Source organism: Struthio camelus, chromosome 17, assembly GCF_040807025.1.
Source record: "Struthio camelus isolate bStrCam1 chromosome 17, bStrCam1.hap1, whole genome shotgun sequence".
NCBI classification, from domain to species: domain Eukaryota; kingdom Metazoa; phylum Chordata; class Aves; order Struthioniformes; family Struthionidae; genus Struthio; species Struthio camelus.
This window is the reverse complement of record NC_090958.1, coordinates 14,087,138-14,105,716: the sequence shown is the minus strand read 5'-3', so window position 1 is coordinate 14,105,716 and position 18,579 is coordinate 14,087,138. Positions and strand designations below refer to the sequence as shown.

Genomic DNA, 18,579 nt, shown 5'->3' with positions numbered 1-18,579 from the left:
AAGGAAAAATAATTTCTTGTGGAATTATTTACAACTGCATGTGAATCCAGTGAATGCATTCCTGGAAAAGTTTTAGCATGTCTTTGTGTGGCCCAGGTGATCTAAAGTGAGGCTGAGTTTGACAGTCCTCTGTTAGACATAGGACTTGAAGACAATTGTAATCATGGCAGTGACAGCGGCAAAATGGAGGCATATTACAAACTAGTTAACTTGGATACATGAAGCAGTCTAGTCGTGGCTGTATTGGACCTAAGCCTAGCCTAACTGCCCATCCATATGCTTATTATCTAATGTCTTTGAGTTCCACACTCTTGCAATAGACGGCTACTGATACACAAGCAAATTATTTTAAATCTCACAGTGGAGGGTTAAAATGTTATCAATTACTGCTGTCTACCCAACCTTTTGTTAGTGTTTATTGCTCCTGTAGTGAACAGGGTAAGTTGTGCCTGTCCAACAGTTTCTCTTTTGCAAAGTCATGCACTATTCTTGCTGGACTCTGAAATGGCTGAGGCATAGGAACATACCCTGCTCTGCCAGCTCTGCGTTGGAGGTGGTAACCTGTGGGAGAGGGACTGTTTGTGACATTAGTGTCTTTAGCTTTTGTGAATTAATGCCCTTATCTTATGCTATGCTGCAATCACAGCAGGGACTCCTGTGGTAGACGTATTGCAAGTCTCCACTAAAATTCATTTACTGCGAGATCAGGTCCAAAGCCTAGCTGAGTAATTCATTCTTGTTTAAGTTAAACTGCAAAGAAAAAATGAAGAAAAAAGCTTTCTGCTGTTTGAACTGGGGACAAGGGGTTACTTTCTGCTAATATAAAGTTAGCTTCCTGTAAAATGATGGGCAGCTAATTCCCCGATTTCAGCAGGCTAAAAAGCTATTATTACAGTAATCAGCTCCGGCTTCACCAGTGATTGTTTCTCTAAGCATGTGGGTAATACAAGGGTGGCAAGGGTTATTTACTCAGACAAACAATATAAATAAATTATCTTGCAAAATAGATGGGCAGCAATTGCTAGTTTGTGTTAAAGGCTTAGCATTTGCAAACTCTAAAGCTTGGATTTTATGGATCAGTTTAATATGGAGCAAAAACTCTTCTAAAAAGCTTTAATATGTTGTTTTCTTTACTTCACTAAAAATTGTGTGTGGGATCTCATCTGAAAATGGAATGTCATCCTGTCAGTTATCATACCTGTTTCCCACATCATTGCAATTGCCATTTTGTTGCTCATTCATGCTATCTGATGCTGCTTTGTGTGGCACGAAAGTGATGTGCAGACAGAAACACATGGCATGATTATCTTTAGCAAAGCTATTTTAGGAAATAAACACAAGAGAGTCCTGATCATGCATACAGACTCTGTCATTTGTCTGATTGATGGTTTAGCTTTGTATTGTCTGCAGCTAATTCCCTGAAAGGCGGGAACTGAGTGTGCATGCTCTTTTCTCCAGTTATCTCTGTCCTGGTTGTCATCTGCCTCACAGCACAAAAAAAAAGTTTTAAGTGCTGTACAACAAGCTTCCTGGTTACTGACATGTATTTATAATGAATTGCTGCTGACAAATCTTGTTTACATTTTCTGTTGTAATTCTGTTCTGCTCAGTAGGTCTAGTCCTCCTGCTTTCCCTCCCTTCCTAGTGGTGTACCGTATCCTCTTTGGGGTAATTCTGGACGCATCCTGTGGCGTGGAAAGAGATCCTTCCTAAAAACTCTGGACAATTCAGGATGGGTCCCAGGTTTAGGATAACTTTCATGCATACCGGCTAGAATTCCACACTGAAAGGGGCAAAGATCCTGTAGCCGCTAAGGGTAAAGATCACATAACAAAGCTTCAGTGCTGCCCCACGTGTTACGGCTTGCAAAAGTGTCCTCAGAAAACAACGTTGCTGCTTTCTTCTACGTTTCTCAGTAGGACTTTCCTGTAACCATGTTGATGCTTTTAAGACATTTTAGCAGAGAGGAGTTGAAGCAGGAGACACAGATTTCACTTTTAAAACCCAAGTCCTTATTTTGGCCTATCATACGCTGTTGGTGAGGGATGTTTAAGTACCTTGCCTCAAGCTGGGGATATTCTTATTGTTTAGGTGGGGAATGGAGTGACCTGGCTTTTGACCCTAGTTTTCTCATAGTCTGCTGTGTGATCTGGGTGCCAGTCACTTTCTGTGCTCCAGTTTCCCCTCCTCCTATTTGTCTTCATCAGTAAGACTTCTTAGGACAAGGACTGTACTGTGCTGAGTGCTTGAGCAGTGCTCACCGTGATGGATCCTGACCTCAAAAACAACCTTGAAGTGCAAAAGTTAAGCAGATAATCAAATTGAACAGGTAATGGGGACTAGAAATATACCCAGTGCTGCTGAAATACCTCTTTACTTAATAAGGCTAGGTATTAGTGTTACATGAGTTTCCATAGCTTCACTTTCTTTGTGTTCCAGTGTTGTCACCTTAGCTGTAGTGTAACCGTTGCATTTTGGGAGTCTCACAGGGGTGTTACTTTTATTACACAAACTATTACTTTAAAATGTCACCATACAAAATGTGATGAGAGAGCTGGCAGGTAGGGGATGAATCTGTGACTTGCATGAAAATGAGTCTGTCATTTTAAAATAAATCTAAGGAAATCCTAGCAGAGATCTGCTTTACGTGCTTACCTGGTGATATAGCTGATGAATAAGTAATCAAATAATACAGTTTTATTTATCTTCTAGGCCTTTTTAAAAGCTGTTGAAGACTTTCATTTATTGCCTGCCTGGACTGATAAATCAAAGGTAAGACAAATAGCTTAGATTTGTAAGTTAATTCAGGTGCGTATTTTCTTATAGATAGTAATGAAACTGGTTGCCTCTAGTCTTCAAGACAGAACTTCTTGACGGTATGACTTGTTTGTTTTCTCACAGGTCACTTTCATATTTTAATTAAAAATCCATAGATAAAAAATCATTTTATTTTAAGGCTCAAAAACACTAAAAAGAAGGGAACTTCTATGATTTATGACTTCTACTCCAAATTTGGCTTTTTATGAATTTGAGAAATACTAGATATTTTAAAACTTTTGTTGTGGAGATTTACTTTTTTCAGTACACATGAAATATATAGCAGCGCTTACCTAGTTTAGAGGACTTAAACTTTGTGAGAGGGAGAGTAACTTTTATCACTTTTCCCTTCTAGTCTCCTGCCAACGCTTTTGGAGTGCAGAGAAATACTAACAGGAGGAATTCAAGAATTTCCTGAGCTCTTTTGAAGTTTGAATCTTAAGGGAGCAAAGTTTTCAGAATAGAGAGCTCTTATAATGAGAGAAGGGGACAGGCTAAATTAAGCTCTTACTGAATCCTAAAAGGCTTTGAAGAAAGACAAATATCTGATGGATTTAAGTTCTTAGCCTAAAATCTGTGATCATTTCTCATGCAAATGAATATTCAAATAGATTTCTTTTCCATTAAACCATGCATTCACTGAGATTTTTATGCATCAAGTTTCATCCTAGAGGGTTGTTTTCCAGTAGACACACAAACATTTTGAATATAGCTTTATGCTGGGGAGCACTGACTTAATAAAGACAAAACAAATGTCAAACTATAATGTGTATAAACTTATATTCTGATGAAGATCAGGTACCAGTTTGGCATCAGGGTGGTTTTTGATTTTTGTGTGTGGTGTTTCTCCCTCCCCCACCCCAGTCGTTATATATTGCCAAAATAATTTGTAATTCACTATATGTGGAGAAGGTTGTAGAGAAACATATTTGACTGGACAGTCAAATGATGAATCAAATAGGAATTTAGCACGGCACCTTGTCATTTTGTGCTATGAACTGCAGTTTCTTTTGTTATAGAGCCTTCTTTTTTCCCCACCCCCTCCCCAGACTGCTCCCATATTTGGAGGTTTAATTGAAACTATTGACTGTGTGATGGTGCACGTGGCACGCCATCTAGGAGAAAACTCGTTACCTGTAACCATTGAGGGCACATCACCTGTGGCAGGTAGGATTTAGCAGAAATGTTCTCTCCCCCTCTGGACTGGAATATGCCTGGGTGTCATAAATACCGGCGTGCTTGTGGCCCCCCTCTGCCAACATGGAGGAAGAAATCAAAATAAATTGTTTTCTCTTTTAAATACAAAATGTTGTATCAGTTGCAGAAAGATGGTTATGCAGGTAGTACAGAGGTACTCAGCTCTGACAGCACAATCAGCTTCCTTGAGGTTGTTGGGGAGGGGTTTAGAATATGAATTTTATGAAATTAGTCCAATAGTATATAAGCAATTAAAGTACTGCCTAGAGCTCTTATGTGGTGCTTTGAAGTTGCAAATGTGTGGATACTACAAAACTTAATCTGGGGACAGGAGCTTGCAAATGATAGGACAAGTTTAGATCTTTTAGGAAGATTTTTCTTACTCCTGTTTAGCATGCCAACACCCTAATTTCATCTGCGTCTTTGGATGCTACAGGTAGTAAAGGTAACTGGTCTGCTCTGGCGTTCTGTTCTGCCTCATTGAGATCTACATAATTGGGCAAATAACCTGAGCAGTCATCAGTTCCATTAATCACCCCACAAAGTCTCACTAAGCTGCCTTAGACCCTGGCATTCTCAAACGGAGCGCTAAAGGTCTAAAATAATGCCTTCAAATGTCAGCAGAAAGGAGAGAGAGTGGTATCAATCTGTTTTGCTTACCTTGGTGCCTTGTTAAGCTCAGTATCTGAGCACATGGTGAAGTGATCCATGGTATGTTAACACTCTACATGCCACTTTCTCCCTCGTAAAGTTGGATATAAAGGCAGCTTTATACTTGTGGAATTTAATCAATTTTCTGCAAACGGCTGGGGCTTTAAAGTCAAAACTTGCAATAACTATTAGAAGAGTTAAATAGTCATATAGTCAAGTAAATTCTAATGGTTATTTTACTTTTTTTTTGGGGGGGGGGTTTGTTATCTCACAGATTACTCCTTGGCCAAAATGTATCCTCAGAGTCTGAATTTGTCCCACTATCGCTTTCCATCTCAAGGCCAGAGTTATATTTCTATCCCCAGTGAAGCTTTTCACAAAACAGGTAAGGAAAAATTTAATGAGGGGCAGAATCAAGTAAATAGGGTATCCAGAAATCATTCTGCTTTTGGTTTGCCTTATTTTTCATAGTAACTGACTTGTTTCTGTTTTAAAGCCAACGTGACTGACGGTGATCAATTTCCCTGTCGTACTAATGAATGATTAATGCAATATTCTTCCAATATGCAATATTCTTGCAATAATGTAAGTAATGTTTGAGATTCCTTGAAGAATACTTCAAATCACTTAAGTTAAACTGGAATAATGCAGCTTGGCCACACAGGCTGTAAACACTTCATTTGGACATCCTTTCACATCAGGGAAACCATAATTTCATAATTTATTTTTAGTTGTCTGAACTGGCTATTTTTGAGAAATTCCAGGGTATCAGATCAGGTATCAGTTTTCCATCATGCAAAACATGTTGTAAAGTTTTGTGGAATTAAACCATAAAATAAAAGATTTAAGTAACAGCAGCTACAGAAACAGAATAAAGAAGTAAACTACAGTCAAAGGAGAAAGGCAGAGCTCAGATGCTAAAAGTTTAGTAGTCCCAAAATTGGATGGTATTGCAAAAATCTGAAGCTTTAGTTAAGATTTAAAAATTACAATGTGTTTGAAGTTAATTATCTGTGTTGTAATTAAGGATCGAAGGGAGCATATTTACAAAAGCATCTACCTGCATCTGTATAACTTACCTGGAGGCCTTTCTCCTAGTCACCTCTGGAGGAAGGTTGTTCTCTTTCCATAAAGTTACCTGCAGATAGCCTGCAGTGGGAAATACTCCAATACTTACTAAAGAATCTACCTGATTTGTGATGACAGCCTTGTTTCTTTGCACTGGCAGGGGGCTTTGGCTAGAAATGTCATTGTGAGTGCTCTGAGGCTTGAATAACTATAGCTAATGCCAAAAAAAACATGTGAGAGGACTTCTTCCCTTCCCACTTAGTCTTGTCATCAAGCGCAGGGTGTGTTGTGGTGTGTATGTGGTTTTTTTTATTGTTATTTTTTTGGTAATACAGAACTTTTATCATGCTTGGTATCTTCAAATGATCCAGCCTGTTGGGTGTTTAACTCTTCGAGGTAGTTAGAAACCAGCTAAAGCTTACTTTACTGGGCAAGTTTAACCTTCAACCACATTTTAACACTGTACAGGTGTACTAACTTAAAAATTTATTATTTCACCTTAAATAGTTGGCATTATAAGTAGTGAGAACCCAGAAAAAGGGATAATAAAGGGCATCTTTGTGGCTGACACTTAGAAAATATGCATCCGTCTCTTTACCCGGATGCTGGAGAACCCATAAACACTTGAAATGCATACAGCAAGCAGACAACAAACAAACTGGTTGCCCATGTTTGGGTTTTGTAAACTGGCAGTGAATGTTGCTGGTATTCAATTAGCCTTGATTACTGTAGCTGCCCTTCAAACAGATTCCTGTATGTCATGCAGCTGTTTCTAGTGACATGGTTCTCATGGAGGCTTTCTAATTGACAACAGATTGCTTTAAGAACTGACTCATTTTGAAAGTATAGTTGCACAGGGCAGGTGTCTTTCTATTTTACATTTGATGTTTCCTGTTTTGTCCTGCAGGCTGTTCATACCTTTGCATTTATTTAATAGAGTAATTGGAATTCTACTGAAGTAAAGATATGAGCGTTTACAGAAGTCAAGGCTCTTAATTAACAGGGAGTTTCAAGTCTAGGAGATAAATGTCTCTTGGAACTGCTGCTCTAAGGAATAACCTCTGTTGCCTTTTTTGCAGCTTGGATAACCATTGTTGGCCTGCTTTACCATAACATGCACTGTTTCTTTCATAATATCAACCCTATGGATACCAAGTAAGTATCTTGGAATTCTCACACTGTTACAGTTTATTACCTTAGTGATATACCTTTATAACAGTCATGTCTTTATGAACTGTAAATAAATTATGAGCCGTAATCCTGATTCTGCAATGCTAAGGACATTTAGTCGTTAACTAGAGAGAGATTAAGCCTTATATTAGATGTTTTATTTTATGCTGCAGTAAAATAGATTCCCATAGCAACATGTTTGTCTTTCCTTGTCTCCTATTTCCATTCATCAGATCGGATATTAGAATTTCATAATTTTAATCTTTGTCTCTTAAGACACAAATTATATCTTTTCGCCTGATGCTTACAATGTTTGCACTTAAATGAAACAAGAAAACATAACATCCCTCCTAAGAAAAGCTCTGAATGCTGATCCTATTAGCGTGTGAGATAATTTTACAACAATAAACCATGCAATACTTCAATGCCCTTTTTTTTATATGCTGTACCAATGAAATCATTAGCAGATAAGATAAAGTAAACTAAGAGCTGCATACCTCTCAGCAAGATAGTTTCCCCAGGGAATTTTGCAAGGCCATTCATGTAAATCATTACACTTTCCTTTTAAGCTAGTATTAATTTATCTTTTTATTTGATCTCTACTAAGGGACATAGATTAGGTTACACTGGTTCTCAGTCTTATCCAGTCTGTGGCTTTGTCATGTTGTGTGTGACACCAGAAAAAAGGATACAGCATCTTCGTTCCCATGTATTTTAGGGATTGCCTTCCATGTAGCTGTATGTAAAGAAAGGAAGGCCACGATAACACTGGAATATATTTATGAGCTCCAGGTTAAAGATTCCTGGTTTATGACTGGCCTGATCACACTGAGTTAATGATACAACTATTACTAAATAGCATTTTTAATTCAAGTAGAATGTTGTACTGTTTTGTACTCTGCTGTCTCAAAAAAGAGCTGTTAGCAGGTGCATGTGAAATAACCATATCATTAGCATGCAATATTTCCTACTGATATGAAGAAATAGAGGCAATAATTTATGACAGCTTATGTTTTTCAAGCAGAAAGATCAGTGCAATTTATTAAGATAAAAACTGTAATTTTAATTTCCTACAGAGAAAAAGAGAATCGGTAGGGTCTTGACTTAAGTCAAAATTTAGCAAGCATAAACGCATCTCGGAACACTGTATTCTAATGTATTGTCTTACAGTCTACAACTTTTGGGGCTCTGATGTAGTGAACACACACAGTTATGTCATTTCTGTGCACACTAGCCTTAATCACATGTATTGAATTTTGTGGAGGATCTGGAGACTAATTCCTCTTCTGTGAAACTATATGGATTTTTAGCCTTTGTATCTGAGAATGAAGGAACTGGCCCTGTTGCATAGTTAAAGAAAACAAGCACATGAACACTGGAGTAAAAATGGCTCACAGATTTCTCTCCAGATAATCCAAACTATTTGAACTGTTTGCAGTATATATAGCATTACAGAATCATGTCTATAAAATTCCAGATGCAGATCTGTCCAAAATTTGTTCTAATAACGCTAGTTTGGTGCTTTTCCTTTGTTGAATCAAGCCCTAGGTGTCTGAAAAATGTTTTAAAAATAAGTATGCAATTCTTTCTTGCTTGGTTTTCTTTTGTTTATTTTACTATTATCTTTTTTATTTGTTTCACTAGAATAACAATGTTTTCCAAGAGTAGTTTGCTTTAAAGACCTTTTGGGCTCCTAGCTTTGGGCCACCTGAACACCTGTAATTCGAAGCCTGCTGTTTTCTTCTTGAGGGCAGATTTTAATTCTCTTATGGTTTAAAAAAAAAAAAAAAAGTTTAAACTCCTCAAACTTTCATGCTGTAGCACCAGATGACTTTTCTATTTCTGGACTCTGTAACCATCAGCCTCTAAGAGGGAGTCAGGGTGTGTGTGTGTGTTTGTTTTTGTTTTGTTTTTTTAATCAAAACTTAAAAGGCTTTGAGCCCCAATCCTCTCTTAGTCATGTGTTTGTATAAATTTGTAATAATCTCACTGAAGGTAAGTGGATGACAGGCCTACTGCCCTCTGACATCCAGGTGCATTGCTGAGCGTGCCACAGTCAGGAAAGGCGGGCGTTTGCAAGCACGGATCGTTAGAAACAGTTTCTTGCTCATGCTGAAGTTTTTTACGTTTATCCAAATTCATCTAGCTTTCTTAATGCAAAGCTAAAATAGATGAATGAGGAAAAAATGTACCACTTCCATGGTCTTTGGAGGAGGAATCTCAAAATGCTGGATACTGACATTAACGTTATAAGTCTTTCTCTACTTTTTGTATGAAAGTGGTAAATTCTGCCCTCAGGTGAACAAATTCAATTTACATTTTGGTTACTAGGAGCAGAAGTAATTTCTGATACTGATGATTTTAATGGTCAGAACTGGAAATAGAAAAGGACTGGAGAAACGGAAAGGACTGGTGTTTGGGGTTGTGCAAAATGAGTTCTGTTTTATTTGACCTCGCTTAGCAGTTGAATAAAGTTATTTTAATGTCTGACATGACATTTTTCTTTGTCAATGAAAGAAAAACAAGAAACCATTGTAACAGGTTGCAGATGTAAATAAGATTTTTAATGTGCTTTATAAATTGGCTCTTTCCAATAGTGTGCTATGTTTAGAAACCCACAATGATAGATAATTCACCATGGCTTGTATTTGTAATTGTAAATACCATTCAGTCACATACTTGATTAAGAGACAGACAACAGAAAACATTTTACTCATGCAGTTTGTTACGGATAGTGTAAAAAAATTTTACTCTACAACCAAAGGCATAATTTTTATCTAAAAACAGAAATAAAAGGGTTCTTTATTATGTACTGCAAAACTAATTTAGCCTAGGAAAAAATACTACCTGGACCAAAGATGTTTAGTCAGATTTTCCTCCGTTTGTATCATGACCTGAGTTTAGCCAACTTTTCTGGACGTACTCACTTTTCCAGAGTAAAGCTATAAATTACTTCTAAATATATACAAATATGCACATGCATGTGTGTTGCACACTGATATGCTTAAATAGATAGCTTGAATAAGTTGGCAAATTTTCTGCTCACTAAAAGGCTACTTTGCCTAATTAGATTTATTTTTATACCACTTTATAAAATTCTATTTATGACCTAAAGCACTTTCAAAAAGGCTTATAAACAAGAGGAGCAGAATGTAGGGATACTGATGATCTCAAGTCTCCTAACCTCTGAAACTGTTCCCTATAATTTTTATCTGTGGCTTCCAGTCCTGTAATAGGATCTTTTGGGGCCAGATCTTGTTCCCCTACAGAAATGTGTTGACTTGAATGGAAAGAGGTGCTGGTGTTCCGGTGGGTATATGAGTGAGTTCTTGGATGCAGCTCTAAGAATAAGCTTTGTCTTTTGCTGCTTGCTACAGCTCTTTGCTTTAGACAGTGCGTTAAGAAACGGGAGCTATAAGTTACATCCTTGAAATTACTGCAACAGATATATCAGACAGGATCAACAGTTTCTTCAGGTAAAGTCGAAAGAGGCCGATATTGGCATGAACTGAAGAATGCTCTTTTACTACTTCCTTAATGTATTGTTTCTTTCTTTCCAAGGATTGCTGAAGCTGCTGCCTACAAAGGCTATATGATCTCAGCAACCAGTTACCTTATCTCCCTGAAAGTGGAACCTGCACCTACCTTGTCCCACAATCTTTCAGGATCTCCTCTTATTACCATCCAGCTCACCCATAAACTGGTAAGTAAAACAGAAATTTTCAGCTTAGGCTATTATCAGGCTGTTCAAAACTTCAGTCTCTATGATGGCTTCTTTGCATTTCTCTTGTGAATTTTGTGGGTATTTTTAGTAGCAATTCAGGTGGCGTTTGTGACAGCAAGATTACATTTTTCCAACAGTTGCATTTCAAGGACTTCTGTTTCTATCACAGCAAAAGGCTGATTAATGCATGTGTTGAAAAAAGGTAAAGAGACAACTATAGCTTTTAGGCCCTTCTGAATGTGTATTGTTCTATGGATGTGTTTGTGCAATTTACAGAAGGTTTGGTATGAATCGCTGCTTCCTCATTAGAGCTGGCAAGGAGACAAGGATTCATTTATGTAAACACTTCCGAGGTTTTTGCTTTTTATCTTACTCCACATTGGGATAGAACCGAGGTGTTTTAAATCTCTTTGTGAATAAACCCAGAGAAGTAATTCCTCCAAGGGCAGCCAGAAGTATGATGGGTAGAGCAACCTCCTGGGATGGGAATAGAACAGGTTCAAATCCATGTTCTACTATGAGCTTCTCTTTTTAAAGAGAGGAGTAGCATTCCATTCTGAATGTGAGAAACATGGAACAAAGTTTTATTTAACCAGATCAATTTCTGTTATACATTTCAGTTTTACCAAATCAGCACAGTCCAGCCAGAAGCTGAAAAATATCTGTTTCTAGTTGCTCTCAGGGAAAGAGATACCTTTTTTGTCATGTCAGTGGCAGTGGAGAATAGTTTAGTTCACTCTGAGATGGTGGCCTGAGGAATGCAGCAACCATGACCTACTTAATAGTGTTGAATGGAAATGGAAAACAAAGATTTCCTTTTTTTAGATGTATTTAGATGTGTGTTAAAAAACATTCCTTAGATGTTTTCTCATTTCTTTTATCGTATTTTCTTTCAATGTCTAGTTTCCAGCCAGTTTATCGTTCCTGTAGTACTTAAGGTAAAGATGGAGCCTAGGGTTTTCTTTTCCTCGTGTGTTTATTTTCTGTAAAGCATAGGAATGGAAATCGTTTTGCTGAGTGTTTTTCAAACTGAGGACTATCTTGAATGTCCCTAATGACCTCTTAGAGGTAGGTGGTTGTGATGTGAGGGTTCTGTTTTTAAGTGCTATCTCATTTATAAAGTACACTTTGCTTCATTTATTCAGATATCTCCTCATGCTTTAGTACGATGACTTACTAGCAGGCTATTAAACAGATATTTGCTTTTTCTTTATGCCCTTTGACTATCACTGTGAGGATCACTGAGGTCTTGGTATACATATAGAAATGTCACATTTATGTCTCTCCAACTCAGTAGCACAAGAATGTGTTGTGAACATGTCTATATAATATATGCTGTGTAACAGGTGCAGGTTGATGGGAGGTTTCAGTCTCTACCTTGAATAATGTACACTTCATATTGTTCAGTAGGGAAGAGGCTTTTCTGTCCTCAACGTTACGTTTGCAGACAGCCATGTCTTACCTACCGTATTATTTTTATTATTACTTCCATTATAGGGAATGTGCAGGTTATTAGCTAGAAAGAGCAAATGTTTGAATGGAAGAGTTTGTATACTTATGAACAAAAAAGGTATGTAAAATATATTCAGGAGCTAAATGGCTTTTTTTGGTTTAAAAAAAAAAATTCTGACCATTAGTAAGTCACCCATTTTGACCCTGGGACTCATTTTTTGTAACAAAACTTATTATTACCACACTGGGATCTCTGAGAAGTGAAAGGAGCGGTATTACAGTATGTTGTGTGAAGCATGCCACTGCTTGGAGGTATGAGATGGAAAAAAGTTTGAAAAATTTTGTTGACTTGTACAGCCAACAAATATAGCAACAAATTCATTTGCTTTGACTTGCAGCCTAAGGTTAGTTTTCTATTAATGTAGGGCAGAGGGCATTATGTTTTACTGATGTTAAAAATAATGCTTTTTTAATGATGGTTTTTGAAGAAAGACAGAATTCCACATTTGAAGATCACCGTACGTACAGACTCTAGGAATTATGTATGTTTACAAATAGCTTTTCATTCCTGTCTGGGAATCATTAGAAGACTCCAACTGTTAGACTTTGTCTCTGAGAAAAATGCATCAATTACCAGAGTATGTTGCATTAGTCTGTCTTCAAATTCATCAGTTAAATTTTTAGTGTATACAGTTGTAATGGGAAGCTGGTCGAAAGACTGGTCTTCATCTTGGACTTTTTTTTAATGATCTCTCTGATGGTCTTCCATGTTTGATTCTTTGCAAGTGAAGATAGATATGTTGATTTATTTAAGTTGTCAGTTCAGCGTATAGAGCCTAGATCTAATCTCTTTGTGGAGAGGCATTATGACAACTGCCGTCTTAAATTCAAAAAAAAAAAAAAAATCAAAAAAATCCCAAACCTTCTGCAAATGGAACATAGTTAAGAGTTGTGGCCATATGCAAGCATCAACAAAACTGTTTACCAAGTCCAGCAACACAATATTTGCTACTGCATGCTTAGTATTGCTCCATGTACATCTTCAGGCTGAAAGGTATGGCTTAAAATCGCACAATTTTTTGTATCCTCATAGCAAACGGGGAGACTTACCCCACTGGGTAAACAGCACTTAAAAAGTAGCTCAGTGACAGCCACCTAGGGATAGAAGTGTTTCCTGCAGTAATTGAGACCTGGATGGAGTCCAGAAGAAGCTTTGACTGGCAGTTTGAGGAGGTCTTATGATGCAAGGATGAAAACAAAGATGGAGAAATTATGTGTAGAAATCTGAAATTCAGAAGACAGCTAGATAGTACTGAGATAAGGATGAAAATTTGGTGCGTTTGACTTGCACTATGCTGAGCCGTCTGGAAATGAGATTTATCTTTTTCTCCTCACTATAATGCTTTTGCCTTATTCCATCTGTAAGTACTTCACAGCATTTTTTAAACTTCATACTATCATTTTTAAACCCATCTATTCCTTCGCTGATCAAAAAGTGAGGGGAGAGGGGCAGAGCAGTCCAATTGCCTCCATAGATTCTACCTTTGCTTCCAAAGATAAGCCCCTCTTCCTAGGTTGAGAGGAAGCTGGACTGGAAGGAAGCCCATAATCATTTAGTTTGGATACAGTTCAGTTTTAGACAAATCTGAACACTAAGTATGGCTGAAACTTGGATGAGTGAGGGCGCGGGTGGAGGAGGAAGGACTGTGTCTCACATCTCATTACCTCAGCATCACAATGGATACTTTGTGCTCCCAAACTCTGCAAAATAACAAGAACAGATTAAAATCCTTGGCCTCTGAGTGAATCTCTTGCTACCTATTCTATAGCATAAACTGCTTTGGCTGGAATTGCTTTTATGTCTTGTTTTTTTAATAATCATAGTATATGAAGCTTATTTTGAGTGTAAAAGTTAATATATTATTTAAAATATATTTATTGTAAGATTGTGTTAATTCTTGTTGATAAAATACATTTGATCAAAATTATTCTCAGGACTAAGCGATAGATTGTCTTAAACGCTTTCCTATTTTACAAACACTCTTGACTTAGAGTTTTTGGTCCAATTGGGTATTCATGTTTTTTCCAGGCTGAGAAAATACAGTTTTTTTGTTTTTCTTTCTGTTTTTGTTTTTTATCTTCCACTCAGCATTAAAATCAGGCTGCACATTGTTAATTCTTTAGGGATAGCTGCTCTAAATTATTATCAGAGATGTCTGAAATCTGTCTGTGAATACATGTCAATACACTTGTATTTTAAGTTTTGAGAATTTTAATTACAAATGCAGAAGTATTTTGACATTCTAGTTGTGTAGTGAGCATAATCTTAAACTGTTCAGACTGTATGGGGATAATTACTGTGCTAGATTTTACTGTTAGGCATACCAGCATAAGAAGAGATAAAGCATAGAAGTGCACCATTCTGAAAGACAGAAAGAAGATTCCTTACTCTTTGTTCCCTTCCGTAATAGTTTGCTGCTGGCTTTTACTTCTAATGAACCTGGTCCCATCCTATTACTTTGACTAGGAGTTTGAGATACAGTGAAGTTTTGCTCCACGAGCTAGCAAGCGCATAATCTCATTGGGGTTTTTCCCCCTGAGCCATGTGTGGACATAGCACCTGAGTTGAAATGTGCTTCTATGCAGGACTAGGTATCCGTTTTCCAGTGTTTCTCAAGTCAAAATTAAATGTTACCTGGTGAGGGCTTTTCCATGTTCATTCCAGAATCTAATTTCAATATTATGTGATGGGGAGGCATTTTGCATATCTTGTAGCTTGATTTTTAAATTTCTCTTTAAAATTCCAAATCAGATATTAAAAAAAATTCAAATATTACATGAAACTATCAGATGTGTCAAAAAGAATCTGTTTTGACAGCATAAAACATTTCATTTTATGTCATCTTAATTTTTTTACCATATTTCATTTATATTTTTTTTCCGAGTGGAAGAGGGTAATCCGGAGTCAGAGTGTGTGTCTAAAAGCAGATCTAGATGTAAAAGTTTGTAAATAGAATTAATAAAGGTATAGTCTGTGATCTGGGTAATGGGAATGCATCTAGTTATTTGCTCTGCCTTTTTTGCTGGTGTTGTATCTTTTGGCTGTTAGTGTGAATTTGCCAAAAATGCTATTAATCAGTGAGCAACAGAACCAACCCAAATACCTCTGGATATCTTCTTATATCTAGAATCCAAACCCTGTGAGTAATCTTTGGAAACAAAGAAATAGGGCAGATGGAATTACACTGACTATTTGTCCCTGGGGAAAGATTCATGGTAAGGTGGTGTGAATAAAATACGAGAGCAAAACTGATGTATGTGTTCAACTTGACCAGAAGACTGCTTGCTTGTGACACCTATGGCTTTGGGAATATAATTGAACTTCTGGCTTTTAGTTAGCAGGTGTCTCATAGTAAAGAATGGATGAATGTACCCTCCAGATGTGCATAAGTTAAGAGACAGTGGGCCAAATCTGTTCTTTTCCACTGCTGTGGATTTTAAATTACTCCATGGACTTCAGTGGAGCTATTTTAAACAATTTAAACTTACACAATTTACTTGTGCATTTACGTAAGTGTAGTATAAATGAGGAAATGACTGCACATCTCTGAAACGGTTGATATGATAACAGCACCAAGCCCTTTTCGTCATGCTACGCAGTATTCCATTCTATCAAGTGGCCTCGTTCTGTTCAGTATGATTGCTCATGAAATAAAGGTAGATTTAAAATATACAAGAAATTCTATCTGCAAGATCACTGTGTTCAAGTATGTACTTTGTTTTACAGGCTAATAGTGAAGCAATTTACATAACTTTATGATTGAATATAATGGTTAAAGCAAGAGTATAAAATCTGTCTTAGAAAAATGTTTCATCCATTACAATATAACTTACTTTCATGTAATAATGGGAGAAACATTTGAAGTGGATACCAATGACATTCTTATAGCTGCCTGTTTTGTTCCACATAATGTTCTCAGTTTAACAGAGAGAAAAGTGAAATAACAAAAGCTCAGGGGGAATAAATAACAAGTCCAAACAAATAGTTTTTCCCTGAGAAAAATACAGGGATATTAGGTTACAAAGGAAAAAGTTTCTGAATTAAATATTGCCTTTTGAATCAAGACTAAGGAAGTATTTGTCATTCCACAGCCTAAATGGTTGTAAGTTAAATCTTCTCTTAGGCAAGGTTTCTCCACGTTTCTCTCAAATTGTGTTTGCATTTCTAAGGTAACTTTTGGAAGCTGATGACTTATTCTTCTGAGATGATTAAATTTCTTTTTCTGTTTGAAACCGAATGTTTTCACGTGAGGCAAAATATACACTGATACTAAACTACTGCACTGATAAACTAGGTAAGAATATATGGAATAATTATGTTAATTCCTCCTTCCTTAGGTAGCACTCTGGGGCAACAGGCACTGAGCACACACAGATGTGTCTCAGTCTATCCTAGGGGAGAGACTAGAGACTAGATGCTAGTGCAGAGTCTAGACTGACGCTGCAGAGCCCAGAGGCTGAGAAATCACCTCGTCGTTAATATATACGATGCTGATGTTGGGTATACAAAGCCTAGAGTGACTAAACTACACAGACTATACCACCTTCAAAGAGGGCAGAATGAGAAAACACCAGTAATTTCAGTTGTTAAGCCTTTTCTGCGCTCAAAGCTGTGTTCTCCTCTGCTGCTCTTATGGGCCGCAGCAGGAGCTTGGGGAGCACTGTCTCCCTTCCACGTCCAGCACAGCTCTTGAAGCAAAAGACAGAGGATGTTCTAGTGTTTTGGATGTGCATCCAGGAAAATATATTGATAGCTTAGGCACATTAAAAATGGAGCTACACAGTTGCAATAAATAGATAGGCACAGATGCTAGCATTTATGTCTGCACTATGAGAGACATTGCAGATGTGTCTTCCACACAGGCTACAGACTGTGAAGCTGGGTAGGTTGTCTTTGCCTTGTGCCAGACTCACAGCTGGATTATCATAGGATCGATATTGCTGGAAGATAGCCAATAGAGCTGGTTTGAAAAAAACAAAAAATTCCCATCGAGTTTTTCTTGATGGAAAATGGTTTTCTGACATAAAATACTTCAGTTTGAAATTACTCACACAGATATTTCATGGAATAGAAATTACTTTGTCAGTTCTTAAACTAAAGATTCCTTATGGATAGGATAGACCTGTATGTTGTACTTACGGTGTTATCCGTGTTATAATTATGTCTCTATTCTAATAAGTTTATTTTCTGTTATGCAATCCCTTAAACCACTGTTTTTCTGTTACCTTTTTTCTTTCACCTTATGAAATATTAACTGCTTTAGGAAAATTGTTTTGCAAAGACTTCAAGGCTTTAAAATGAATGTTGCATAAGAATGTATGGTAATTGTCTTATCGTTTCTGCCATTCTTATCCACTTTTTCTATCCACAGTGTCCACTTTTATAAGATAATGACGTAGAGGCGAAAAGTAACTCTTATTTTTTCTCTCTGTAGATATAAATAGCACCTGCTGTGATATTTGGGGATCATTATGAGGGCCTTGTTGCTTGGGGCTTCTTACACACTTAAGGATCTTTTTAATGATCGTTCCTTCCTTCCTGCTACTTACGAGTACAATCTGGGGATCAGAGAGAACCACTAGTGTTTCATGACACTGGACTTGTATCAAATCTACTCTTGTCATTCTGTTGAGCTGTTTTATTTTTACTGGGGTTTTAAATCTCCTTAAATATTTTATACAGTCCTGCTAAACAAAGTCCTACACCTAAACAAAGAATGAGAAGAGCTTGCCACATACATATGTATAGTTTTCTTTCTATAGAACATCTGAAAAACTATCAGATGGAGGCTGTCATGCCAGAAGATGGTATTTGTTGATGGCATCAGCTTTGACAGCTAGTATTGCCTGTAATTGCAGCGTATCCAGTGTGAACTCAGGTTTACCTCTGAACTTACGAGCACCCTTGATATACCTGCTGGTTTGTCCAGGCTGTAGTATGCTGTGATCTATGTGCTTCTTCTAGAGGCTTGAAAATTTCTAGCCTATCAACGCTAACAGAAAAATGAGAATAAGGGAAATGATAACAGTATCAACAGCTAAAATTGTTGCTCATCTCTAATCAAAGTGGATTATCACCTGAAAAGGTGATTGCATGGTAAAATCTTATGAGTACCCTTTATGAGCTTGAGTTGAAAGAATCAGCTTAAATTCTTACTGGATTGCTGCTCACATCAAACTTGCTGTTACTGCTTTGCATGTGCATAGGTAATTTTATTAGAAAGTCCAAAGACCAAAACAACAGAGATGCAATTATGTTAGATCCATGCTCCTTAATGGAGCTGTCTTGAGGTATACCATTTCGGCTTTGGCACTGAATGATTATAAAGAATGTGAATATGGGCATATGTTAATATGTTAAACTGCAAAGCTGCTAGGATTTACTTGGAAAAACTTTAGATTGTAAACATCTTGATCAAAGAAGGTTGAAGAGCTACTTC

At 37.1% G+C, this 18,579-nt stretch overlaps 1 protein-coding gene across 1 annotated transcript in view; it reads left to right on the top strand.

Annotated features, from left to right (window-relative positions):
• The window catches only part of ADGRD1 (adhesion G protein-coupled receptor D1), a 171,162-nt gene that overhangs the window by 25,227 nt on the left and 127,356 nt on the right, over positions 1 to 18,579 (top strand). Inside the window, exons 12-16 of the mRNA XM_009666669.2 lie at positions 2,713 to 2,772; positions 3,867 to 3,984; positions 4,940 to 5,050; positions 6,813 to 6,888; positions 10,465 to 10,606. Coding sequence (XP_009664964.1) covers positions 2,713 to 2,772; positions 3,867 to 3,984; positions 4,940 to 5,050; positions 6,813 to 6,888; positions 10,465 to 10,606 — 507 coding nt within the window. The remainder of the gene's footprint in view (positions 1 to 2,712; positions 2,773 to 3,866; positions 3,985 to 4,939; positions 5,051 to 6,812; positions 6,889 to 10,464; positions 10,607 to 18,579) is intronic.